At 34.4% G+C, this 25,706-nt stretch overlaps 1 protein-coding gene across 5 annotated transcripts in view; it reads right to left on the bottom strand.

The window, feature by feature from the left end:
• Nucleotides 1-25,706, bottom strand: part of NIPBL (NIPBL cohesin loading factor) — a 213,703-nt gene that overhangs the window by 42,345 nt on the left and 145,652 nt on the right. For 4 of the 5 annotated variants that reach the window (XM_004387886.2, XM_023742000.1, XM_023742002.1 and 1 more), the window contains 14 exons: nt 21,940-22,122; nt 17,529-17,726; nt 17,221-17,292; nt 17,041-17,130; nt 15,376-15,479; nt 13,093-13,179; nt 10,293-10,524; nt 9,377-9,528; nt 8,763-8,843; nt 7,885-7,985; nt 5,361-5,499; nt 3,519-3,601; nt 2,410-2,542; nt 1,400-1,543 (listed from right to left, as the gene is read on the bottom strand). In XM_004387886.2, coding sequence (XP_004387943.1) covers nt 1,400-1,543; nt 2,410-2,542; nt 3,519-3,601; nt 5,361-5,499; nt 7,885-7,985; nt 8,763-8,843; nt 9,377-9,528; nt 10,293-10,524; nt 13,093-13,179; nt 15,376-15,479; nt 17,041-17,130; nt 17,221-17,292; nt 17,529-17,726; nt 21,940-22,122 — 1,799 coding nt within the window. The remainder of the gene's footprint in view (nt 1-1,399; nt 1,544-2,409; nt 2,543-3,518; nt 3,602-5,360; nt 5,500-7,884; nt 7,986-8,762; nt 8,844-9,376; nt 9,529-10,292; nt 10,525-13,092; nt 13,180-15,375; nt 15,480-17,040; nt 17,131-17,220; nt 17,293-17,528; nt 17,727-21,939; nt 22,123-25,706) is intronic. The other variant, XM_023741999.1, reaches the window with a different exon arrangement.

Here is a 25,706-nt window from a genome sequence, read left to right as displayed (position 1 = left end):
TGGGTCTCCCTCGTGGAAGGCGAAAATTCTAACACTGATTACCAATGTCTTGTACATTACATGGTAATATTACATTCAGGATAATTTCTTGATTTTGACAGTTGTCCTATAGATACATAGGTGAGTGCTCTTGTTTGTAGAAAATATATACTAAGCAATGGTTCTCCAACTTCAGCATTCATCAGAACCACCTGGCAGGCTTGTTAAAACACAGACTGCGGGACCCTACCCCCAGAGTTTATGATTCAGTAGGTCTGGGGAGGGTCTGAGAATTTGCATTTCTAACAAGTTCCCAGGTGATGTCAATGTTGGTGATGCTTGTCCAGGGAATCACACTTTGAGAACAAATGTGCTAAAAAACTCAGGGGTAAGGGGATATCATGCCTACAACTTAACCTCAAATGGTTCAGACGGAGAAAATTTTTTTTTAATATATGCATGTATTATATACATTATATGCATATATTTTTTAATATATTATTTTATATGCATATATTTTTTAATATATGCATAACATACAAACATACATAAAGAGAAAGATGAAGCAAATATAATTTGGCAACAATTGAGAAACTTGGGTGAAGGATTTATGGGAGTTCTTTGCCCTATTCTTGTAATTTTTCTGTAAGTTTGAAATTATTTCAAAATAAAAAGAAAGAAGTACATGACCTTTGACTCAGACAATCATATTATTGAGAAATTATTCTAAGGAAATAAAACAAAAGAAAAAACACTATACAAATACATTATAGTAAAAATAATTAGAGGCAATTCTAATGGCTAACAGGGATACGGTTATGAACATAAGAACAGAAAGAAAATGAAAATAGAAGTCGTATATAGTGGGGTTAGAGATCATTTCCCATCTATTTTCTTAAGTAATTTTCTATATTGCTACTATCTCATATTTTTTTGACAAAAATAATAATAAATGAAGCAATAAAAAACTTTTTCCCCCAAGATAAAAATTTTCTAATATAATTAATCAGGGGAAAAAAAAAAAAGCCATCTTCACCCCTACCCAATACAAGAAAATACACAACATTCAAAGATACAGAACAATCTGACTGGGCATGCTAAATCATCATCTCAGTAAACTAAAGATTTAAATAAAATATATGTTAAACCAAATACAAAATAACATTGTACATTCATAACAGCAGTTCACAAGGAGAAAGTAAATTAAGGATTTCTATAAACCATTTAAAAGTTCCTCTCAGACTTTATAATTCACCCTTAAGTCTTAACTTTCCTTTGAGCTTTGAAAAGTGACAGCTCATTTTAGAAGTATAGATCTTATTTTGAATCTTCAAAATAAATTGCAACAATAATGTAATAATACCTAAAGAAAGTACTTAATTGTTATTTTCCCCACAATTTTAATCTTTTATCTCAATACCTGTTTTAAAATTCGTTCTATAGATCCTTGATCCATTTTGCTTGTAACGGCATCTTTCCTCAGTCGTGCAGCAACAGTTCCAAGGTAATCCAGAGATGCCACTCTTAAAGCCATCTCTGTTGACTTGTTACTGAATTGGTGAACCTAAACATCAAAATAGTTTTCCATTTAACTGAAAACATTTATAACAATACTATCTTTAATAGCAATTTATCAAATAAATTCCAAATCCATGTTACATTAATGGAAATTTAAATATATATTTTGTTTTCCTGTGATACTGTCCCTTTAGAGTTTTGGATATCTGAGCATTTTCATTTGGCTAAAAAAAAAAAAAAAAAATTACAAAAAATAGACTAAACCTTCTTAAAAACACAGTCAATTTTTTTCAAATGTGGGCTGAATTGTTTATTTTTAAAAAACGAGATATGACTAAGAATTTCTTAGACTGGAATTCTGAGCCTATGAAATGTTATCTTCGTTTCAGAATAGTATTAATATACGTTCCAGTTCACAAAAAGTTAGTTCCCAAAAGCTTTGTAACAATTTATATTGCACAAATCCAAGTGTCGTTTAAAAATAAAAGGAGAAATCATAATAATTTTTTTCTTTTTTTGCATTTCTCCACTGCATTACATGATGGACTAAAAAAGCGCCATGTTCTTAGAACAGTCTTAAAGATGACAAATAGTTTACATTAATAAGTTTCATGCTTTGAAATGAGTAACTACTATAAGATATGACTCAGTACTAAGAGATGCTTTTAACTAGCAACAATACCACTTTCTTATCTTATATAATGAAACAAAAGTTCCAAAAGTTACAACATTTAAAAGTTTTCCACAAGGTACCAAAGATAAATGTGTACAGTTAAGCACATGCAAAAAGAGAGATGCAATGGTCGTATTTCCTTACACATTTTTAAAGAATTTCATCATCTGTGAATCAGAGTACATCCTCATTATGTTGTCTTCTAGTAATCTAATAATCTTTAAATGCTATACTCTTACCAACAGTCTCCCTAACAAACTAAGGAGTAGTTCAGCAGCTGGCCATTCAGGCTTATTGACTGTTGAAAGAAGGTCTTGAACAAAATTTTCAAACAGTGGTCTGTAATCTTCTTCACCTTGCTTACTACCACATCTGTTCAAAGATAAATAATAAGAAGGCTGTGAATTTAGGTGACATGCTCCCAACATGTATGAAATTTTGTTACTAAGTTTTCTCCTTTCTGTATCTAGTGACTCAAAAAATCCACAGCTACCGAGTCCATTCTGATGCACAGAGACCCTACAGGACAGAGTAGAACTGCCCCACGGGGCTTCCAAGGCTGCAAATCTTATGGAAGCAGACTGCCACGTCTTTCTCCTGTGGAGCTGCTAGTGGATTTGAACTGCTGACCTTTCAGTTAGCAGCCAAGTGCTTTAACCACCTCTGCCACCAGGGCTCCCTCTCTTGTAACCAAAAAAAAAAAAGCAAACCCGTTGCCATCGAGTTGATTCCGACTCATAGTGACCCTAACAGGAGACAGCAGAACTCTCCCCATAGGGTTACCAGGGAGCAGCTGGTGGATTCGAACTGCCGACCTTTTGGTTAGCAGCCAAGGTCTTAACCACTCTGCCACCAGGGCTAGTAACAAGGTCCATTAAATACAATATAGTTTAAATGAATCTATTTCTCAATCTTTATTTTTCCCCTCGCTATAGGGAATTCATTTATTGACTAATATTAAGATTTCTTTCTGGCAAGTATAACCCATTTTAAAAAATGACCACTGTTTTTTTCTCTACAAGATTACCACAAATTCTTACGAAGGCTAAGTAACCTTGCTCCACAAGTTTTCCTATTCAAGTAGAATGCCCCAGAACTTACAGAAGAAAAAATTACAGAATTTCAATCCCGTTCTTTAAACCAACATGTAAATAAGCCCACAAAATTTTAGATTTTTAAAACTCTAATTGCCTCATTGTAAAGATCAGGAAACCAAGGGCCAAGGAGACTAACTGGCTTATTCAAGGTTCAGGTTATGGCAGAATCTGGCTTACTCTTTTTCTTAAGATAAATGAACTATTTTCTATACTGTAGAAAATACAAATGGATTTATATTAATTTTACTCACTTTTTAAGGAAGATGGAGAGGAAGTTCTGGGCTGTTCGCATGGCTGTTTCATAAGAGTTGGTAATGACAACATCCTGGTCAACCTAGAGTGAGAAAAATGAAGTTACACAGCTATAAAAAGAAATAGCTAACAAGCATAGTAGCTCAGTTGCCTGCCTATGTTATTAACGAGTAGGGATAAAAAGTTTAAATACTAAAATGCTTAAACTGTTCTTTTATACATAAAGAGATAAGCCACAATTATAATTAGCATACTAAACATATTTCAGTGCTTTGTAAAAACAAATATTAGTAGAGTTCATTTTAACTTGTTAAAATATGGAAAAGAGTGACAAAGGAGCCACGGTGGCGCAAGTGGTTTGTGATCGCCTGCTAACCTAAAGGTTGGTGGTTTGAATCCACTCAGCCACTCTGCAGAAGAAAAGGCCTGGCGATCTATTTCCATAAAGACTACAGCCAACAAAACCCTATGCAAAAGTTCTACTCTGTAACACAAGGGGTAGCCACGAGTCAGGGGCCGACTCGAAGGCGGCCAACAACAACAAAATAGTTACAAATGTGGGTAATAAATGTAATGTCAATAGTTGCTTATCATGATCCATGTCAGAACAAGAAGAAATCAACTGAAAATACAAAAAGAAAAATTTGGAAAAAAATTCCAAGTTCAAAATTTATAAAACACTCTAATACAAAAGAAAATTCAACTCCTTCATTAGAAATTTAAAACACAGGATATACACAGGCAATTCATAGCTGTGGAAACCCAAAAAGCAAATAAACAGGGCAAGGTGCTCAAGCTCAGCAGTAATCAGGAAAATGCAATAAAACATGATAACTATTTCATACTGACCGAACAAGGAAAAATCAAATAGTATGAATATAAGCTGGAATACCACTTTGGAGAGAAAACTGACCAACTTCCAGTAAAGTTAAAATACATGTACGCTATGATGTAATGATTCTACTTCTAAGTATATACCTAAAGAAACTCTTGCTTTAAGCTGAGAAACAGTTATATGATATGCTTAACAGAAATAAAAAAGAATACAGTATGACTTATGTGTATTCAAAACAATGTTAAATGAAAAAATTAGCTGTAAATATGTCTCCATGATATCATTTATATAAATTAAAAAATTCTACATTATATTTATGCAGATAAATAAGAAAATGGAAGGAGATAAACATACTCATGATACTGGTTACCAATGGGAAGGAGGAAAGATTGGAGACAGAACAATAGGATTGAGACGGGAAGAAACAAAGGGGATCTCAACTTGTTTGGGAATATTTACTTGCTTTATTATTTATTTATTAGTAAACAGAAAAGATTATATATACACACATAAACATATCTATCTATAATAGAATACAGTGAATAGATAAATAAAACTACTCCCATTTCTCTTGAACTTCTGTTGAGGTAAAACTACAGAACTTGGAAAAATGATAGAAACTTTGATGGATAAAAGCTACAAAACCAAAAGCAAATCTTAGTGAGGACATAAACTGATTTTCCACATGAATTCCAAGTTAATTATATTACCTACTATGCACTAATATATATTATAATACTCACTTTCACATTCAGTATCTCATTTAAGACTTATAACCTGAAATGATAGGCATGTCAGGTATTACCCTCCCCATTTTATAGCTGCAAAACAAACTCAGAAAGATTCAAGTGGCCTGTCTCCTAAAACCTAATCTAGTGCCCTTATGAGGACCTAAAGCCCAGCCATGAACCCGTAATTAAGAACTTCAGTTTTATAAGAATGACAGAGACTAAAAGTGCTTCCTTCCATAAAACTACAAAGTTATAAAATCTTTAAGATTCCTTACTTTTTTGTTTGAGTCCTCTTCTGAGTTAGAGTCCTTCTCTGATGATGGTAAGTGTACTACACACTGAATAAGTTGTAAAACCAGTGCTGTAACCATCTGAATATACATAGGTTCTCCATCCATATCACTACTATTTAACCTTTTATGGAGAATAAAAAAAATGAAATCACACAGAGCATGAAGATACATGTCATCTACCATCTGAAAATTTCAGATGCTTTCTTTCCCAGTATTTCTAGGCATTACCAGTGCTTATAATGGTGTCCTTATATTTAATTATTTTTAATAATTAGAAAAAACCTGGCAAATGCCTATACATACTCTGATAATTATAACAAAGGAAAAAATGTAGTATTTAACACAAATCTCTACGCTTTATATGCACATAGATCAAAAATTTATAATGAAAAAAAACTTCTCAAAATGTTTTTAAAAATGGTAAAAGTCTTCAAAATTTTCAAAAGCCCATGCATTTTGATATACTTTTTTTAAATTAACATCTGCTATACAGTCATCTCTTCATCATCAGTGCCAGAGTATGAGGTCAATGGCACAGATTATGAAAAACTGATTTCTAAGTCTTTTGTTCTATAGATATTCTAGAAGCATAATTATTCTTTTATATGCTGATAGTTCTTCTTAAGGTTTAACAGACAACAGATACCTAGTTAGTTCAAAAACGATTAAGATAAAAAAATTATTTCAGAGAAGAGAGCCTTTAAAGCAATCTAAAAATAACCTTATATGACAGCAGGTCAACATATTTAATCACTTAGGTATTATGATGATTATTAGGATGATGAAAACCCTGCTGGCGCAGTGGTTAAGAGCTACGGCTGCTAACCAAAAGGCTGGCAGTTTGAATCCAGTAGGTGTTTCATGGAAACCCTATGTGGCAGTTCTACTCTATCCTACAGGGTTGCTATGAAATGAATCCACCGGATGGCAATGGGTTTGTTTGTTAATGTTTGTTTTTATTAGGATGATGACGATGATCACATATGATGACAAAGAAGATAATGCTGATCAAAGCAGTTGATAACATTCCTTATTTATGATGTTGCGATGCAATGAATTACTTAACAAGGCCCTTCTAGCCATGGTCATTGTGACTCATACACAATGACTAAGTGGGACTATGCAAATAAGGTATACGGAACCTGTGATGGTCGGGGTTATAATACAGCTTGGCTAGGCCATGATTCCCAATATTGTGTGGTTGTCCTCCATTTTAAGTGTGTTATGGCTGTTGACCTCTACATGTTAATAAGGCAGGAATGGTGTAGGGTCTTGGGTCACAGCCTTGCAAGATGGTGTGACTCAAGCCCCACTATAAAAGTTACGCCCTTTCCTGGGGTGTGGCCTACATCTAAGATGTGTGTGTACTGGCGAGGCTTTTTCTCTCTGTATCTGGATCCCGCATCTGTTTTATGATCAATTGACCTCCCCAGAGGCCTGCTGTCTGACCTGCCAATTCTGGGATTTGCCAGCCTCCACAGACCCTTGGACCGGCAGGCTATCATGTCACCTGATTCGTCAGCTTCCATAGCCTTATGAGCCAGCAGCCTGTGGTCTAAACTGCCAGTTTGGGTTTGTCAGCCCCTGCAGCCACGTAGGTCAGGAGAAGCCTAGCCTAACTCATGAATTTGGGACTTGCCAGCCTCCACAGCCACATGAGCCATTTCCTTTATACAGTTCGTGAGCCCTGTGAGACGTTGCAGCGAATCAGGGAACCCCAAAACGGGAAGGAGAGTACTGAGGGGAAAGGGAGCAGCTGGTGCTAGAGATGATGCAGGGGTACAGCAGCTTGGAAAAGTTGAATATTTGGGACATCTTTAACCTCCGGCTCATAGGAACCGGCTCTGTGCTGATCCTTATAAAATAAATTATTCGTTTAGGTGTGCTTAACGATTTAAGTGCATTTAATCCCTATGTGTATTCTCTGTACTGTTGTTACAGTAATATTTCAGCTCTCTTTTTAAAATACTATTTGATGGCTTCCTACTGTCTAAAAGATCAAGCCCAAGTTCCTTAGTATGGCTTGTAAAGTCCTCTCTGAACTGCCTCTGACTTTTTCGAACCAGTATTTCCGATTGCTCTTCCAACAGACCTATGGTTCTAAAACTGGGGATGGTTTTGCCTGCAGGGGGCATTTGTCACTGTCTGGAGATAATTTTGGTTGTTACAACTTGGAGGGGGAGGGTTTCTAGTGGCATCTAGTGGGTAGAGGTCAGGGATGCTGCTAACCATCTTACAATGCATAGGTCCAAAATGTCAATAGTGCTGAGATTAAAAAATCCTGTCATAGATCTTCATATGTGAGAATGAATGAACTTCAAGTCCCCTAAATATGTCATATTATTTCACACATCTAAGCTATTTTTCATGTTCTTCTGATTGAACTGCTTCTCCTTTACATGGTCGTCAAAACATAAATGACAGAAAAATGGTGAAGAATAAATGTATGATGGTAATAATATAACAGAATTCTTCATTACACTTGACCTCTGGGATAGTTAGTTACCTGAAGTTCCTTAAACTCCTCTTGCTGGTTGGTAATCTTGCAAGTGAAGTAAAAATTTCTTCCAAAATTAACTGTCTATGTTTTTCATATCTTGAGAATACCTGTTTAATAATTATAAAATTCTAAATTAAGTTTATTATAATTAAAACCAAAACCAAAATAACATATTAGTCTTAATACTTCACCACGTGACAAAAGAAATTATCTGCCATTTAGAATGAAAATGTTTTTAAAATCTTCAATGGTAATGAATTAAGATAATTCGCTCAATTTTTCTATTATAAATTATAACATTCTTATAGAAGTCAAACAATATATTAGTTCCACTTACAGGCACATGATAGTTATTGAGTATGGAAAGTAAGACACAAGATTTAAATGAGTTTGAACGATTATAGCTTTACTGTAAATGCTAAGGAGTTGGCTGAAATTTTTTTTTAACATTTGGAAACGTTTAAAATTTGACAAAAAACAGAATAACCCCCAAAATTCATGAAACAGAAAAATGAATCCTCAATTCATAAAATCTAAGAAATACTACAAAAGTTATGTCAAAATGAATCTACTGCAAAATTTGAATCTGCAAATTTGCAGTAGTTAGGATTAAATAACGTTAACATTATTTTTGTCCTTGGGTGGTGACTGACTACTAGCTGAAAGGTTGGCAGTTTGAACCCATCCAAAGACATCTTAGAAGACAGGCCTGGCGATCTGCTTCTGAAAGGTTATAGTCTTGAAAGCCCTATGGAGCAGTTCTACTCTGCACATGTGGGGTTACCATGAGTCAGAAATGACTCTACGGCAACTAACAACAACAACGAACATTATTTTACCTTAAGGATAACCTTAAAATATGAATTGATAAAAATTACACTTACTGCAGTCACTAACTTAATGGCACACAATTGTAGTTCACTAACATTTTCCACAAAAAATGGTGTTATTCCCATCGATGATACCTGCAAAAAACAGTAGTTAGTACATGCCTTTAGTTGATTTCAGTAACATTCTACTTTATTAAATCCATACATTTACTGGAAAACACTGGGAGGGCATTTTCTTTTCCCTCATGTAATCAGCATCTAGTCCTTTTTCTGTTCTCCTTCATCCTCAAGCAAATTAGCACGCACATCAGGTACCTTCCTTCATAGCTGCCATTTCTCTAATCTCCACCATTTGGACTGATAAATGTCATGAGAATATAAAGAAACAAAAAACATATACTGCTATCCTGGATAAAAATATGGTCACGTATTGTAAAGGAAATGGTAACTTATCTTTGAAAGAATTTAGAACTTGGAATTTATACTATATTCACCTGTCTTCTGTTCAAAATGTATCCTTTTGAAATTTCCTTGAACTATTATTTCTTTAATTTAGATAGATTATACTCTGCATTGAAAAAATTATTGAGCAATACTGGTGTAATCAGATTCTGTACTCTTAAATTACCTGGTTGAAAAATATACAGAAATGCTTCAGAAAAATTTACCTGCAGAATTGTTGTGTCCGTAAGAAGTTGTATCTCTAGCAATTCTGATAAGCTGCTAACAATATCACAAACTTTGTTATAAAGCATTACAATTACTCTCTGCTTATGGGTAGAACATTTGGCCCGTTTTGCCTTTGAACTTAATAAGCCGCCTAAAATGAAAAATTTCAAAACAAGAAATTTTGAATGAACAGGAATAAAATTATTTTCTGCATTAGGAGAACACACTTTTTTTGGTTACATATAACTTGACAAATAAATCTGGCTATTTACTGAAAGAGAAAATTATTCTTTAGGATATTTAATTAGAAAGTAAACATTCTTAGATAATTTATGGTACAATTCAGTACCTATTAAATCCTTGTATCTAAAATATTACTTTATCTTTATTTTTATTGTTTTCCATTGAGAGTAAAGTTTAAATTAACCTGCAATTATTAAACAAGAGGTGATCAAATGTAGATTATTAACAAAACTATGTTTGTCCTTCCTCTCTCCAAATGTACACATTAACTATTTAATTGCTCATTTATAAAGGTTAAGAGTAAGAGGAAGTATAGTATACATCTTGAATCAATCCATTTTGCAGATAACTACTGTTTTTGGTAGAATTTGGAGGAAGTGGTAAATGGAACCGAAGTTAGCATTATTGGGATTTTCCCTGGCCAGTAGAAATTACTTCTATTATACATAAGTAGTTGCTAAATTGAACAACTGAGCAAATACTGGATTAACTAAGAGTTCTATATTCTAGTTAACTGCAAAATCAAAGTCAAGTGTTTCATACAATTTATGTAATCTAATAATTCTGATGCCTTTTTATGTCATTGTATTCTGACTCATCTAACATGAAGAAATTATATAACAGACAACTTTGATATCAGACTCAACTATAAACATAAAGCAGCAAACTAACCTCCATGAGGATCTAATCTGTAAACAGGATCATACTGAGGATAAAGTGTATTCTGCAAATGAAATTTAGTGTACTGTATAACTCTTTCGATTACATCCTCAATATATACAGCTTTTGGCATGTTAGGCGATGTCATGATGTTGATAGTTGTTAGACAAGCATCTGCTGATTTTGTAACTCTCTCCATAATAAGGTCTCTCCATAATCTTTCTTCTTCTTCTGTATCATTATTCTATAAAACAGTACATTGTTAATGAACTGGAAATATTTACAGGTTTAAAAAAATAAATTATGATACATTTGACTTTTATTGGTGGTAAGAATCTTGATGTGTATATTCTTTAAAGAATCTTAGGAATGAAATACAAATACCAATGGTATTAATTTAAGGAAATTTTTGTTTCAATGTTTTCAAACATGATAAACTCTATTTACTATCTTCACCACTAGATGACACTCCACTGACAAAGTGATAGCCACTTTTATCATCTGTGTACTTTATCTAAGTCTAAGAATTTAGTTTAAGATTATAATTACATTTAAGTAATCTTGCGTTTTGGGTATAAGCACTATGGCAGTCAAAAAACTATAAATTCTGCTTGCTGTTGTGAGACCAAAGCAAAAATTAAAACAACAAAAAAGTCTTATTTGGAGGTATAAAAAGGTTATTGATTCAATCATTCCTAATACCTGTTTTTCAACAACATTATGTATTTCAAACTGAGACAAAAAAGTGGTGATTATGTAGACTACTGAAAACATAATTTGTTTTCTAAAATGGTAATTCAGCAACTGACAGAAGACCACATTTTAACTTACATACCAACAACTTGACATTTCAATTAAGAAATGCTTTCGATCTTATTTCAAAAGTGAAAATCCTTCCATCACATCTTTAGCTACGAAGTATCACTTTATATTCTAGGAATACTTACATACCAGTAAAGTATATTTGCGTTGGCAAATAAAAGCACAATATACGGAAAGCAGAGAGGGGTTTTCTAATCAGCAATGCCTAAAAACTTGATTACTTTGTTCCTAACTCTTTAGCTTCCTGTAATTTTACTGCTTACATGTCTACTTAACATTTTTTAAAGATAAAGTAGCTTGTCTTTGATATTAAAATTGCTGTCTGGAAGAGTCAGTTAAGGAGGCTCACGAATCCTGCCAAATGTTAAGGCTGTCTACAACACATTAAACAGTGCCAAGGTTTTCAGGAATGAAAATAATTTCATTAAGACTGAGTTAGTTAGCATGCCAGACTAGATTCTTGATGATGTTTATTGCAATTTCTTGCCAAAGTGTTTTAAGTAAAACTTGCAGACTAAAGATGGCACAGATTATTACTGTAAGTTTCTCTAAGCCCTTTGTTTCTATGGTTAAAAATCTAATTAAAAAGGGGAGCGATGGAAAAACATGCATATATTAAATAATCCATAGAACTACCACCTGGAAACACCACCACCAGTCTGTCAGTTTGCTGTACTGTGGTGACTTGTCTGTTGCTACAATGCTGGAAGCTATGCCACCAGTATTTCAAATACCAGCAGGGTCACCATGGTAGAAAGGCTTCAGCAAAGCTTCCAGACTAAGACAGACTAGGAAGAAAGGTCTGGAGATCTACTTCCAAAAATTAGCCAATGAAAACCAACGAAGTCAAAGAAGGTGGTGCAGGACCAGGGAATGTTTTGTTCTGTTACACATTAGGTTGCTATGAGTCAGAGCCAACTTGATGGCAGTTAACAACCACCACCACCACCTGAGATTATTTTTCAACATATTTTATTCCACAGAGATCATTTAGATATCCTGTGGCTTCTGCAAACATCAAGAACCTTGTTTATACTTTCTCTCATGAGAAAATAAAATTCAGTGTATATACTAATATATGTATTATATACAGAACAGAGTAGAACTGTCCCATAAGGTTTCCAAAGTTGTAATCTTTATGGAAGCAGATTGCCACATCCCACAGAATGGCTGTAGGGTTCGAATCGCTCACCGACTTTTCGGTTAGCAGCTGAGCACTTAACCACTACACCACCAGGTCTCCTTATGTATATTAGAGAATGAAAGTTACATAGTAATGTATTGGTGGAGAAAGTTACAGTTAATAGTAATTACTGGTGGATGAGAATACGGATTTTTTGTGCTTTACGAACATTTTCTACATTACTTCTGTAATCAGGTTTTTAAAAATAAAGAAACTTCATTAACTCAAAACTTCTTCAAATTCTTATCTCTTATACTAAATGCCTATAAGCATTAGTGTCTGTATTCATTAAAGTAGCGATAGCAGATCAATTTTAATGCACACAGGATTTAAAAAGACTGCTACAATGCTAGGATAGCAGATTCTAGGCAATTTAATTTAACCAGTTCATAAAACATTACAACCATGTTGCTACTGCTTTTGATGTAAGCATAGTTAAATATAGTAACAGTTGTAGTTAACACTTACTGAAAACTTACAATGTGCCAGACACTCTTCTAACCACCCTATATCAATTAATTCACTTAATCTTTCCAATAACTCTTTGAGCTAGGTATAAAGATGGCACATAAGGATTAATATTTCAGGATAAATTAGGAAATCAGCATAACGTTTCTAACTACTAATTTCTCCAGGGAAGCTCAGGGAAAGGAATTACTACCTGTATGAAATGAATGTAAGTAGTAATTGGTGACAAGAAACTCAAATTAATGAAATGCAGAATTTTCCTAATAAAGTTCTTAATGAAAAAAAAAAAAATCTTAGCAGTATTAAGGGTAAAATTAACAATATAGATTTTAAACTTACATGATTTAACAAAGTGGAAAGCTTTGACCCATCCTGAATATTCTTCTCCAAGATATTTAGGACTTTCACTGTTTTGTCAGTTGAAAGCTAAAATGGCAACAAATTCTTTTTATCAATCACTGATAAAATGAGAAATGAAAGGAATGTAATTATTTAAGAAATATTCTGTAAAGTTACTCCTTTCAGACTATGGAATATACAACCTTATCACCCTCTTGAAGAGTGGGAAAAGAAAACTTTCCTACTTATATTCTCTACTCAGATCTGAATTACATAGGGAATTAATTCCTTGTTTCTTAAAGACAGCAGAGCAAATACAGAATAGGCACATATGCTTGCTACTAGCTCAACTCTTACCATGTAGCTAGGTAAGTCTGAGTTTCTTCTCATGCCTGGCCATCTGCTCCTCTGGCAGTGACACTGAACATGCATATGAACACACACACACATACTAAAGATTTCATCTGTTGATTTAATTATAATGTTGTTTCTACATTACAGCAGGTATCATAAAATCCAAGATAGTACTCTGAATAACAGAATCATGAAATTGTGAATTTTGAAAGTTATGAATGTTGCTTTTATTTATGTAGAAATCTGTTTTCTTACGAATGTCTCCTATTCTTCATTTCTTACAAAGGACTCTCGCTGTTAGAACAATTAGTAGTCCATTTGAAGGATCTGTCCGGAAGCAACTATTACTCATAATGTCTTAACTGAATAGTTTTCCTTTTGAACTCCTAGCATACAGCTAGGACACTCAACCAACTCAGCCAGAAAAGTAAAATGAGAGGTTAGTAAAGTAACTGATGTTTAGCCCAGTTTGATTACTCATGCTGGAATACAGACACCCGTTCCCCCAAATACTGCTTTAGATAATTTCCCTAAAACAACTGAGACTTTTGACAAAACTTCTGCCCTTTGAAAATACTTACCAAATTAGCCTTTGAAACAGTAAGAAATATTAACTACATGTAATTAGGGAACTTATGGAATAAATAACTAAGACTGACACTCAACCCATTGCTGTTGAGTTGATTCCGACTCACAGCGACCCTGTAGGACAGAGGCGAACTGCCCCACAGGGTTTCCAAGAAGCAGGTGGTGAATTAGAACTGCCTATCTTTTGGTTAGCAGCCGAATTCTTAACCATTGCACCACCAGGGCTCCTTAGTACCTCAGAAAACTGATGCTATATCCCTATGCATAAAATAAATCAGCATTTCCCTAACTGCACATAGGAATGTCAGTGTGAACTAACAGCACATTAATTCTTCATTGACTACATACGTGGCATATCTATCTGGATTTAAAAATCAAGTTTACTGCACATTTATTACCAGGAATATAGGCAATATATAAACAAATAAACAATGAATAACTGATTGCATTTTAACTTTGTAAAAACATGAAAATATTTTCCAGTCTACTTTAAAATTATAAAATTGAAAAGAACTAGTCAATTGTTTAGAATCAATTCCATAGGTAAACATAATATTTTATTAATTCTTTTACTATTCTTTTAAGAACAAATCATTACCTCTACTTTATAGACCAAGAAACTTAAGACTCAGTAGATAATTCTATACAAGAGGGACCTTGGTTGGAAGAAGAGGAAAGAGGATTCGTCTTGAAATTTTTTTTGCTTAGTTATCATGTAGTAATTTAGGGGGTGCATAATGGCTGATAAAGATTATGGGAAGCCACTCCTTGATGCTGCCACTACTGTTCCAAGTTATTATCAACGAATGACAAAATATTCTGCTATTCCATGGGTGCAATGAGACTACTTTTAAGCAACAGGGAGCTCATAATAAAGACAACTCACAAAAGTTATCATGAAGACCACAGCAGTGAGGCTACGCACAAAAAAATTTGTAACATTTTACAGCACGGGAAGTAATGTGTTGAAGCTGCAGCTTTACTCTTCTATGGCTCTAAATGACTAAAGCAAATGTCAAAGAAAATTTTAGTGTATTTCTGCATTTAAATAATCTAAATGTTTGAAAAAAATTAAAAAATAAAAGTGTGAAAATATCTAGGCCCGTGCCTTTTTCCATACAATAACATGATTTTCTGTATAATATTTTGCAGCAGAATATTACTTGTATTCAAGGTATCTTTTTTTAAAAAAAGAAAGAATTCAGTTAGACTCTAAGAAGGCAACCATAAATTTTTTCATGATTATTTACTTCTGTAAACTTTGTAATTTACCAACAACTTTAAACTAATTTCAAACATTAGATATGAAGTAAATCTATAAATTTTACTTAAGTGAGATACCTTATCCATTATACCCATTGCTTTAATTTTAGCGGATTCACTGCCGAGTTCATTAAGCTGGTGTTTTCCTAAGAGGAGCTCCTGAGGAATTTCATCATCATCACCTGAGAAACCAAATGAAACCAAACCAAAAAAACTATAGTTTAGGTAAAAGAAACAGTTCCAAACGGTAAGTTTAACTTTTTAATAAAATTTGTGGACACAAACAGGTATGAACAAGCTAAACAAACAACAGTGTAAGAGGTCTCTGTAAACCTCAAACAACCCTGGATGAAAGAGGACAGGGATTAAAGTTAGAGTTCTGACTAGGATGGAAGGCGCAATAGATAACTTCTCTTTACTACTTTAGATATACTATTGACCCTTCTCAACCATGCTCTCTGCCCCAGGAGGCTGACCTGTGTGGACTACATCAACAGTCTCCCATGCCCTCTGGCTTCTGTTTGGGTTCAGCCAGTGGGGTGCCCTGTCAGAAGATCAAAGAGAAGGAGAGTGAGGTCAGGGTATTTATATCCCTGACTCCTTCCTTGCAAGGTCTCCTCAGGCTGGCTATCTAACCAAAAGGTTACTGCTTCTTTCAAGGCAGTCTACTCCACTACTCTCTTTCTCCAACTGAGTTCTGGTGACTTCTGTTTACCCTTGCTCCTTTGGATGTAGGGGTGGTTACAGTTCCATGGCTGTTAGTCCTGGGTTCTGGTACTATTCTGCCCCCATCTTTGTAATTAATCTCTTTTAAATAAATCCTCTTCAAATTATCCTAATTTGAGAATGTCATCTGTCTTCTTGTTGGGACCCTAAATGATATACAGGACCAATTCTCAGCCAAGGATTGGAAAATTTTAGAAATGATGAAACTGATTCTCTAAACAATTAGGAAAAGCATTAATAATACTTAGGCAAATAACTCTTACAAAACACATAGATACTTTTAAAATAAAGGACAATATACCTTTTAAGGCATTACTACATAGAAAGACTATTCATATCAGAATTAACGTATGCCATATGACTTTTGTATCTAATTAGGCACTAGTGTTTGTACCATCTGAAGGTGGCATAAGATTGTTGACGGTAGCTCTAAACACTGTAAGCACTCTGTTATAAACATAACATGTTTATATTTATAATCTATACATTATTGTAAAAGTATTAGATGAACATAACATTAATTCTGTACCATAATTGGTTTACTATTTTATTTTCTATATTAGATTCTGCATTTGTTAGAGGTGGGGCTGGGGAGGTGGGGCTGGGGAATTTTTTATCTTTACATCTCTAGCATTTATCAAACTAATGGCAAACAGTTAAGTATTCAATGGCTGTTAGAGTAATGGCTGGACTCCTATTTCTGCATCTTTGTGCATATTAGTACCCTCCTTATCTAAGGCCTACTCAGGCCTCACCTGCATAAAGATTTCCTTACTCTAACCTACTGTGATAGCTTCACTCTCCTAATTCTTAAGACAATAACTGTCAATACTTGATGAATTTAGTACTTGACTTTTGTACTAAAGTTTTCGATTTCTTGATAACATGAACTAGATTTGACTCTATGACTAGATTTCAAGTTTCTTGATAGCATAGACTATGTCTCCATATCCTCTAGAATAATTGACAGAAATCTGGACACACAGTAGGGGTAAATATATTTTAAAATGATTTTACCAAATGCAGTAAAATCCATATCTTCCAAATTATCCAAAATATTCTCTATCGAGGCTGTGAATCTCTTAAAAGTTGAAGAATCCATCATTTCTGCAACAGAGAAAAAAATACCCATTATATCCACATTCAAAGTAGACTACAACAACAGAAGACTATGAATAAAGTGAACTAAAAAGCTACCTTCAGGTGTTAGTTTTGGTTCATAAGCTTTCCTTTTCTTCTGTTTTTCTTTTTTCTTCATTTTTCTAGCGACTAAAATGAACACAAAGAGATATTGCAATGCAGAACGACAACTTACAATATTTCCGTTTTTGTTTCTATTTTCTTTCTGAACATTAATTAAAAATAATCACTGCGATCCAAACTAAATATATACTTTTGTCTTAATTAAAATTAGTTGTTAATTTGTAAAAAGACACATTCTTCAAGACTAAAGCCCTAAATTTAAGTCAGTTTATGTAAGAAATCTGTTCACACTGATGAATTACCCTCACTAAGGCTGGGAGGAGGAGAATAATCTTCCATGTCAGAATCCGATGGACTTCGGTTTCTATAACGACCACCACCCGAACTCCTTCTTCCTTCATGAGAGTGGCCACTTCTCCTATGATCCCCAGAGCTTCTTCTGTCACGCTCTTCATATTCCCAAGCTTTATCATCATCTTTTTTATGACGTTTCCTAGAGGCTAGAAGCAAATCCCCATGACAAATAATTTACCTCATTTAAAGAGACTATTAAAACTTGTACTTTACAAATGTACCACATGGGAGAGAAATCTGCATTCTGTGGGTCTAGTGAATTCTAGTCATTCTATCTAGAAGATTAAATTATGGTATAGAAAAGGTATTACTAATTTTAGCATGATCTATCTGGATTTTAAAGATTTTACATGAACTCTGCTAATAAATATAGACAGGAAAGTTCTGGGAATTAAAACCACAGTGCTCATTGCAATGAAGGATACTTAGTGAGTCAGTAAAGATTATATCTAAACTTCAGCATTAATTGAGGCTTTTAAAACAACATTTAGATCTAGATGAAAAACAGAAGCACATTAAAGCATTTGGGTTGTTGGTGGGGATAGGGTTTGGTCAACTTTTAAGAAAGTATTATGGAATATGGGAAGCCATGTATACCATCAAATAACAGTTAAGTTAAACCCACAACTCAGCTATACATTCCATAGACTCTAATGACCTAAAATCATAGGCCTACAGAAACAGATAAATGTGTATGGTCATAAATATTCATATATTGGATTCAGTTCTCCAAGAATAAAACCCACTGCCATTGGGTCAATTCCCACTCATAGCGACCCTAGGCTTGCTTAAATCCAAGAAGAAAAGCTTTTAAGCTTACCTACATTACATAAGTATATGTATGCATGTTACCTTCAATCCTTCCCCCATTCTTCCAGAGGTCTAAGCATTTTGCTATAATCATCAGTACTGACAGGAGCCTTCAGGCAGGCCTGGCAAACAGATTTCATCTGACAAATCAACTCTGATCAACTGGTAATAGCTGCCTAGAGCACTACGTTCAGAAGAATTCTGAGGCCTGGGAAAGCATCATAGTTCAACAAGAAAGACTGATTACAGATGTCTGCAGTAAGAGCTGGAGGACAGTACAAGTGACAAATATTTACCATATTTGCTCTGGAGTGTAACACCACCAAGTTAAAACCTGGGTAAAGGACTGATATGTTCTATCCTGGAATCATACTCTGGTTGTGTAGTGACTACTTATTTGTGGCTGACAATGAGATAGTTTCTAGTCTCTTGATCTAAATGTGATTCCCTTGCTTCCTTGTGACTGGCCTCTATTCTGAATTCCTAACTATGGTCAATACACAAATTAACTCTGTGACCTTTCAGAAGCAGAATCTCCAGGCCTGTCTTTTGAGGCTCCTCTGAATGGGTGTGAACCACCTTTCAGCTAGGTAGCCCCAGGGAGGCAGAAATGGTTAAGCACTCGACTACCAGCTGAAAGTTGGTGGTTCTAACCCACTCAGAGGTGTCTTGGAAGACAGGCCTGGAGATTCTGCTTCTGAAAGATCAAAGCCATGAAAACTACTATGGAATGTAGTTTTACTCTGTGCACAAGAGGTTGCCATGAGTTGGAATCGACTTAGACAGCAACCAGTTTTTGGTTTGGTTGATATACGTGTGTGTGTGTGCACGCGTGTGTGCATATATATGTCACAGAGAAAAAAGGTTATTTATATATAGCATTAATTCTATAAGTAGAAAATGCTTGAAAATATTATAGTTGTCAGCAATTACATACAAATATGCTGTGTTGGTAGCAGGTGTTTATATACTTTGGAGATTTTCAATTCACATTCATAAAACTTTAGGTAATTTGAATAAAAACTGGTGGCAATTTTAAAAAGACTTCTATGATACAGTGTATGTCAAAATAACATTATCAGTATCCCAACTCATTGTGGCTAGCTTGTTCTTTCTCCTTCTCTTGATTAACCTGGAAGAAGTAGGACGGGTAGGGGCTCAATAGAGAGGTATGTAAAATATTACTTGGGGGTGTTCTCCATGCCCCTTTTCAAATTTCACCTACACCTCTCTTTAGCTTATCTTCCTCTATGTTCCTCTTCCCCAGGAACCTAGTGAACTTCTATTTGTGCTACAGCTATCCAAACCTGTGTGGCCCAAATTTCAAAGTTACCCCTTAATCCTCCCCCTATTCTTCAACAAAACAGTCCCCTTAGTTTTAGATTTTAAGAAACCAATTTGATTAACCTGCTGTAAAACTTTAGGTTTCAAAAAGTCTGTGTCTCTCAAAGCAGCATAATGCTTGCTCCTTACATTCTCATAATATTTTTACATTTTATATTATACTAGTTTCTCACTACCATTGTGTTTGTTGTGGTATAGTGACAATATGATTGTTTATGTCAACTAGCAATTGGACTTTTTCATCACCCAAATCAGTGGCATAGGGTTGACTTTTCTATAGTTACTTGTATAGAAATAAACCGGGAAAAATAGGAAGCTACTCTGAGGTCTCTTTAAAAACCCAGGGAAACTTCCCTTTTTCCTAGCAGGAGTTGAAGCTCAGGTTCCTTTCCATTTCCCTCATTACCCTGCAAGAAGTAGGAGACAGGCAGGGATAGTATTCCAATTTACTTGGGCATAGAAACAAGGGAATACATAGCTTTAAGATGAAGCTATGTGCTCCTGTAAGGTGAGATAGTATCTCACTCATAACAGGAAGAAAGAAAAACAACAGCGGCAGCAATGACAATAAACATTAGTCATGTGTGGCTCTACTCCCCCTATTTTACTCTTGGTGAGCATTTCTGATTATGCTATTCTTTCTACTTAACTGTGAGGTAGCTTCAAAAATCTCATCAACTTAGCAATGCATGTAGCCACTGTCAATCAACTGGAGTAGACATGTGATTTCAAATCAAACTGCAATTAGAGGACTTCTCAGCTGTACCTTCTAGAAGTGGATGATGTATTAGGGGGGAGGAGGTAGAATGAAAAAGAGGCATGTATATAAAAGGAAGTGAGTTCCTGGGCCAACAAATCTCCTTTCTCCTCTCCCATTCCAGAGCTACCCATGTCCCCAGATGACCAAAATGGTTGGTTATAATGAAAAAGTATTAACTTTAGCATTTAAATATACTGTGTGTAAGTACATCTTATGATAAATTAAACACAAATTATAACAATGATACATATAATTAAATGTCAAGTTAATTTTACTATATATTTTATTGCAATTTTAAAATTTTGTTCAGATTTGTTCAGTATTCATAGTCTACTGCTCACAGCTCGAATGCACAACTTTAAAAAGATTAGAATAAATAAACAGCGATTAAAAACTTAAGAGAAGGTGAAGGGCTTCCATCAGCAATATACATTTAAAAATGACAGCATGCATCTGTCCTTCCTGCCCTTGCTTGTCACACCTCAATCTACGGACACTAGGTGAAAAAGGTAGAATACACTGGTGGTCTTCCCACTTCTTTTGGTCATAATGACTAAGTCAGTTGGCACACCAGTGAAGATCTCCCATAGTCTGTTTCCACTGAATGCCGTTTAAGTCAAACAAGGTTGCTGACCCCTCTTGGCTAGGCTCAATTCTCTTGCTCCAGAAGAAGGAAGATAGGGATAAAAGAGAAGAACTTTTTCAGTGGACCAGTAGGAAGACAGGCGAGGTATAGCAAGTCTAGTGCAAAGACAGGTGATCACAGTGTTGTAGAGAGGTAGCTGTGTAGTGAAGAAGCCAGCTCTGGAAAACAGTGAAACAAGGGAGGAATTCCAGGACACAGCTGGGCAAAAAGGAGAAGCCAGGTCCAAACCACACAGATAATTTGCAATGTGGCTAATCCATTCATAATTTAGTGATAGGATGGTTTTAAGTATTTCTTCACCTGGCTATCTCCTATGTGTCCTTTAAGACTCAACTCAAGTGTCACCTCTTCCAGTAAGCCTTCCCTGAACCCCAGTATGATTCTGATGCCAATTCAATGTGCTCCCATAGCACCCTGGATTTACTGTTACTGTACTTTTCACACTGTATTACAATTGTTTCTTTATATATTTCCCCCATTAGACTGAAGGCTCTTTGAAGACAGGGGCCACACCTTATTAGTATTTTTATTCTTAGTACCTAGCATATAGCAGGAGCTCAATAAATGTTTGCAAAGTGCATAAGACACATATCTGCGTTACCTCATTTAAATTTTTTCTTGGTGCCAACTGATCTCATTTTTTACACATTTTTAAAGTATAAAGAAAAAAATCTAGCTATATCATATTATTAAGAATTAAGGTCACTGCAGTCTTGCTAACCCCCAAATTATGAATGAAACAAATACACCAATCTACTTTTTAAATTCTAAAATAATAATAAAGTTATGTGATACTTACATTCAAAAGCTTCATCACTATCATTATCTTCATCTGAACTGATTTCAGCATATTTTGGCTTCTCATTAACTGTGCTACGCTTGCGTTTGTTCATTTTCACACGTTCACAAAGTGGCATAGTGGATTCAATTTCTGCCAGGAGTTCAGGGGGTAATTCTTTTAACACTGATTGATCTATACTACCTATTAATAAAGGTAAGAAAAAAAATTTAAATCTGAAGATAAAGGAAAATTTCAATTAAATTAACACAATGAAAACTAAATTTTAGTATTTATATACATGCTTTCAGTCGCCTTTGTATTTTAATAAGACACACTCACATTTACAACTATAACAGTCTTGACCATAAATTGATAATACGATTTTTACACATATAGCTCAGCTGCTAACCAAAAGGTCAGTGGTTTGAACCCACCGGTTGCTCTGTGGAAGAAAAGACCTGGAGATCTGCTCCTGTGAAGATTTACAGCCTAGGAAACTATATGGGCAGTTTTACTCTGTCCTATATTGTCACTATGAGTTGAATCAACTCGATGGCACACAACAACAATCCTTATATAACAATTTTAATAACAAAATATGACATTTATTGCTATAACAATGAAAGGTAGTTATAGCTTTAGTTTTTTATCTAATACTTTCATTTGTTTGCATTGACTAAAAACTCTCTGAAACTAGAGACCCACTGATATAAACAAGTGGATTTGTGACAGGAGGTATATCTCACACTCTTGGTAGCATCGAAACTTATTTTATAAAGGTCTGGAACAGTTAGTTTGATACTAATGCTACCCCTCAGGACAAATGAGAGATGTTGGAGGACATTTATTGCCTCCTTCTCTTTCTCTATGATCTTGGCAGTTGTATATGGTTGTATATGTTGGCTGGGATAAGAGTGTTATATACTTTTACCCATCACTGTCTATCTGAAAAGCATGGTAATGCCTTTGGTATTACGGACAATTTCCTCAAACAGACACATCAATATATATTCAGCTGAAGACAACAGAAACATGAAAGGCAGGATAAACAGACCAAAAATATTTTAATATATTGAAAATGGAGTCCCTGGGTGGTACAAACAGTTAACACACCTGGCTACTAACCAAGAGGCTGGAGGTTCGAGTCTACCCAGAGATGCCTCAGAAGAAAGGCCTGGCAATCTACTGCCAAAAATCAGCCATTGAAAACCTTAGGGAGTGCAGTTCTACTCTGACATACAAGGGTCACCATGAGTTGGAATCAGTTTGACAGCAAATGGTTGGTTTCATTACACTGAAAATAGCTCAAGTCTGTTATGAAATAAGCTCATATTTTCCCATGGAAAAGTAAAGACAGGATGAAAATATACCAATGTAATACATTAAGAACTATTAACATATTTACTACCTAATTCTACACACACATACACACAGCTGCTATGAATAAATTCCTAACATCTTGTTGACGGTTTAAAAACAAAGCAGAAGTAGCAAAAGCTATTTATGTAGGATAATTTATCCTTAACAACTACTAAAGATGACAATTTTAACTTACTTTACTTACCCATGTGAATTTCTGAGTGGAAGCATAAAATGGTGTCTTACATAATACATTTTCAGACTTGAGAGCAAAGGGCACCTCAGTGGTTTATATAGCAGGGAATATTAGTAACTTAAATAATTAACATAACACTATCATTTATAACATTCAAATGATAACAGTGCTTATATAAAGAATAAAAATAAACCATGAAAGGAAAATAAAAAGGCACTGATTAAGACATATTTCAAAGAATACAGAATGCAAAGTATTATTCTTCTCAATGGAAGAATAATCCTAATTTATTTTTCATGAAACTTTTATTCAACATCATAAAGTAGTTATTTCAGTAACTTTCAATTTTCTGTTTTTCTAAAACATGTATAAGTATAATCTTACCCAACAAAGACGTAATATTGGTAACTGGTAATATGCTAAGACTTCATTGCTGAGAATCTTGATTCACTATTTAATGTTGAATTTATCTGTGTCATTTTCAAATTATGTAACATTTATATTGGCTTTCTTAATTTAACTATTTTTTCTTTATCAGGGGGTCTACTTTTTAGAATATTGGTACAAGTACAAGAAATCAACTTTAGCTTAGGATTATCAGTATCTTCAGTCCCAGGCTGTATAAGTTTATTTTTAAACACACTCTGGACCTCATTTTAAAAGTTTTTAATTAGAAATATGAGCATTTCCAATGAACTGTTGTTTTTTGATGGAAAGATTACGTCTTCTAGTACATACGTTCCACTTTCCATATGACGTATAATATTAAGCATATTGTTGTTGTTGTTAGGTGTCGAGTCGGTTTTGACTCATAGTTTAACTGTACAGGACAGAGTAGAACTGCCCCATAGGGTTTCCAAGGAGTGGCTGGTAGATTTGAACTGCTAACCTTTTGGTTAGCAGCCAAGCTCTTAACCACTAGCAGTGTGCATATACAGATATGGTCAGTAAATGTTTTCTGATTGCATTAACTCTGTGGGGTTCACGATTTCCTACGTTCACCTACAAATGTACTTCCTGTATAGTTCTTGATGACACTTTCGAACAATTTTAAGATGGAAATTCTTTTCTTTTAGCACATGAAAAATTATAATCTTTCTGGGTCTATAAATATGGATAACTCAAAGCATTTGACCTTTAATCCATCATGAGATTTTTTTAAACAGAAGATATATCTAACTGATTATGTTCTGATTAAACTCACATTCACAAAAACATACGACTTGACACTTGCACCTCAGAATTAAAATTATCCTTCAATGAATATACAATAGATAATCAAGAGTTAAAGTATGTATTGGTACTTTACTCTCTCTACAATGGATTATCCTTAGGGGAAGGACTGCTCTCTTCTCACTCTTAAAAAAAAAAAAAAAAAACCCACAATAGCAAAACATAGAAACCAAAACCCGAGTCTTAATTCCAAGAAAGCAGGCATCAAAGTTTATTCACTGTAGTTCTCTCTCTTATTTCCTAATGTGTTATTAACATGAATATTATTAAATAAGAGCTTTCATATTCTCTAGATCATTTTAGGAGTTCCTGGGTAGTTCAAATGGTTAAGCGCTTGACTACTAGCTGAAAAGTCATAGCCTTGAAAACTCTATGGAGCAGTTCTATGCTGCACACATGGGGTCACCGTGAGTCAGAATCCACTCATCGGCAACCAACAACAACAGATCATTTTAACCTCTGTACAATTAGCAAAGGTAAAGCAACATAATTAATCCAAAAACCAAGTGTTTCATTTCTGAAGATGACCCAACTAAAAAAAAAAAAATGTAGCAAAAGTTAAAGACTCTCAATCTACTGTTCTCCAAAAGTAAACCTTGTTTCATCTTGAATATAAACATATATTCCATAGGCTTATATATTTTCTGAATTAACCACATCTTTTCCTCCTTTTTATGAAACAATTTATAAATTGACTCAGCCAGGTCCCTTGATTACTAACGGGAAGAAATAAAATGCTTGATTTTCCTATACTCATACTCAGGATAATTAATACATTATCACAGATCCAAATAAATGACTCAAACAGTTACTAAAGAAATGAACATACATAGGTAGATATATATGCAGATATATGTATAGGAAGGCATGTGTGAGTGTATGGTTGCGCACGTATAGGCGTATCTGTAAGGAAATGTATACACATATTTGTGTGTGCTGCATCTATATTCATATAATATATATAACATAGGGGGCACAACTGTGGGTACTTCCTAGA

Source organism: Trichechus manatus, unplaced genomic scaffold (genome assembly GCF_000243295.1).
Source record: "Trichechus manatus latirostris isolate Lorelei unplaced genomic scaffold, TriManLat1.0 scaffold00197, whole genome shotgun sequence".
Lineage (NCBI taxonomy): Eukaryota > Metazoa > Chordata > Mammalia > Sirenia > Trichechidae > Trichechus > Trichechus manatus.
The sequence above is the reverse complement of the archived record's forward strand: the minus strand, read 5'-3'. Positions and strand labels throughout refer to the sequence as shown.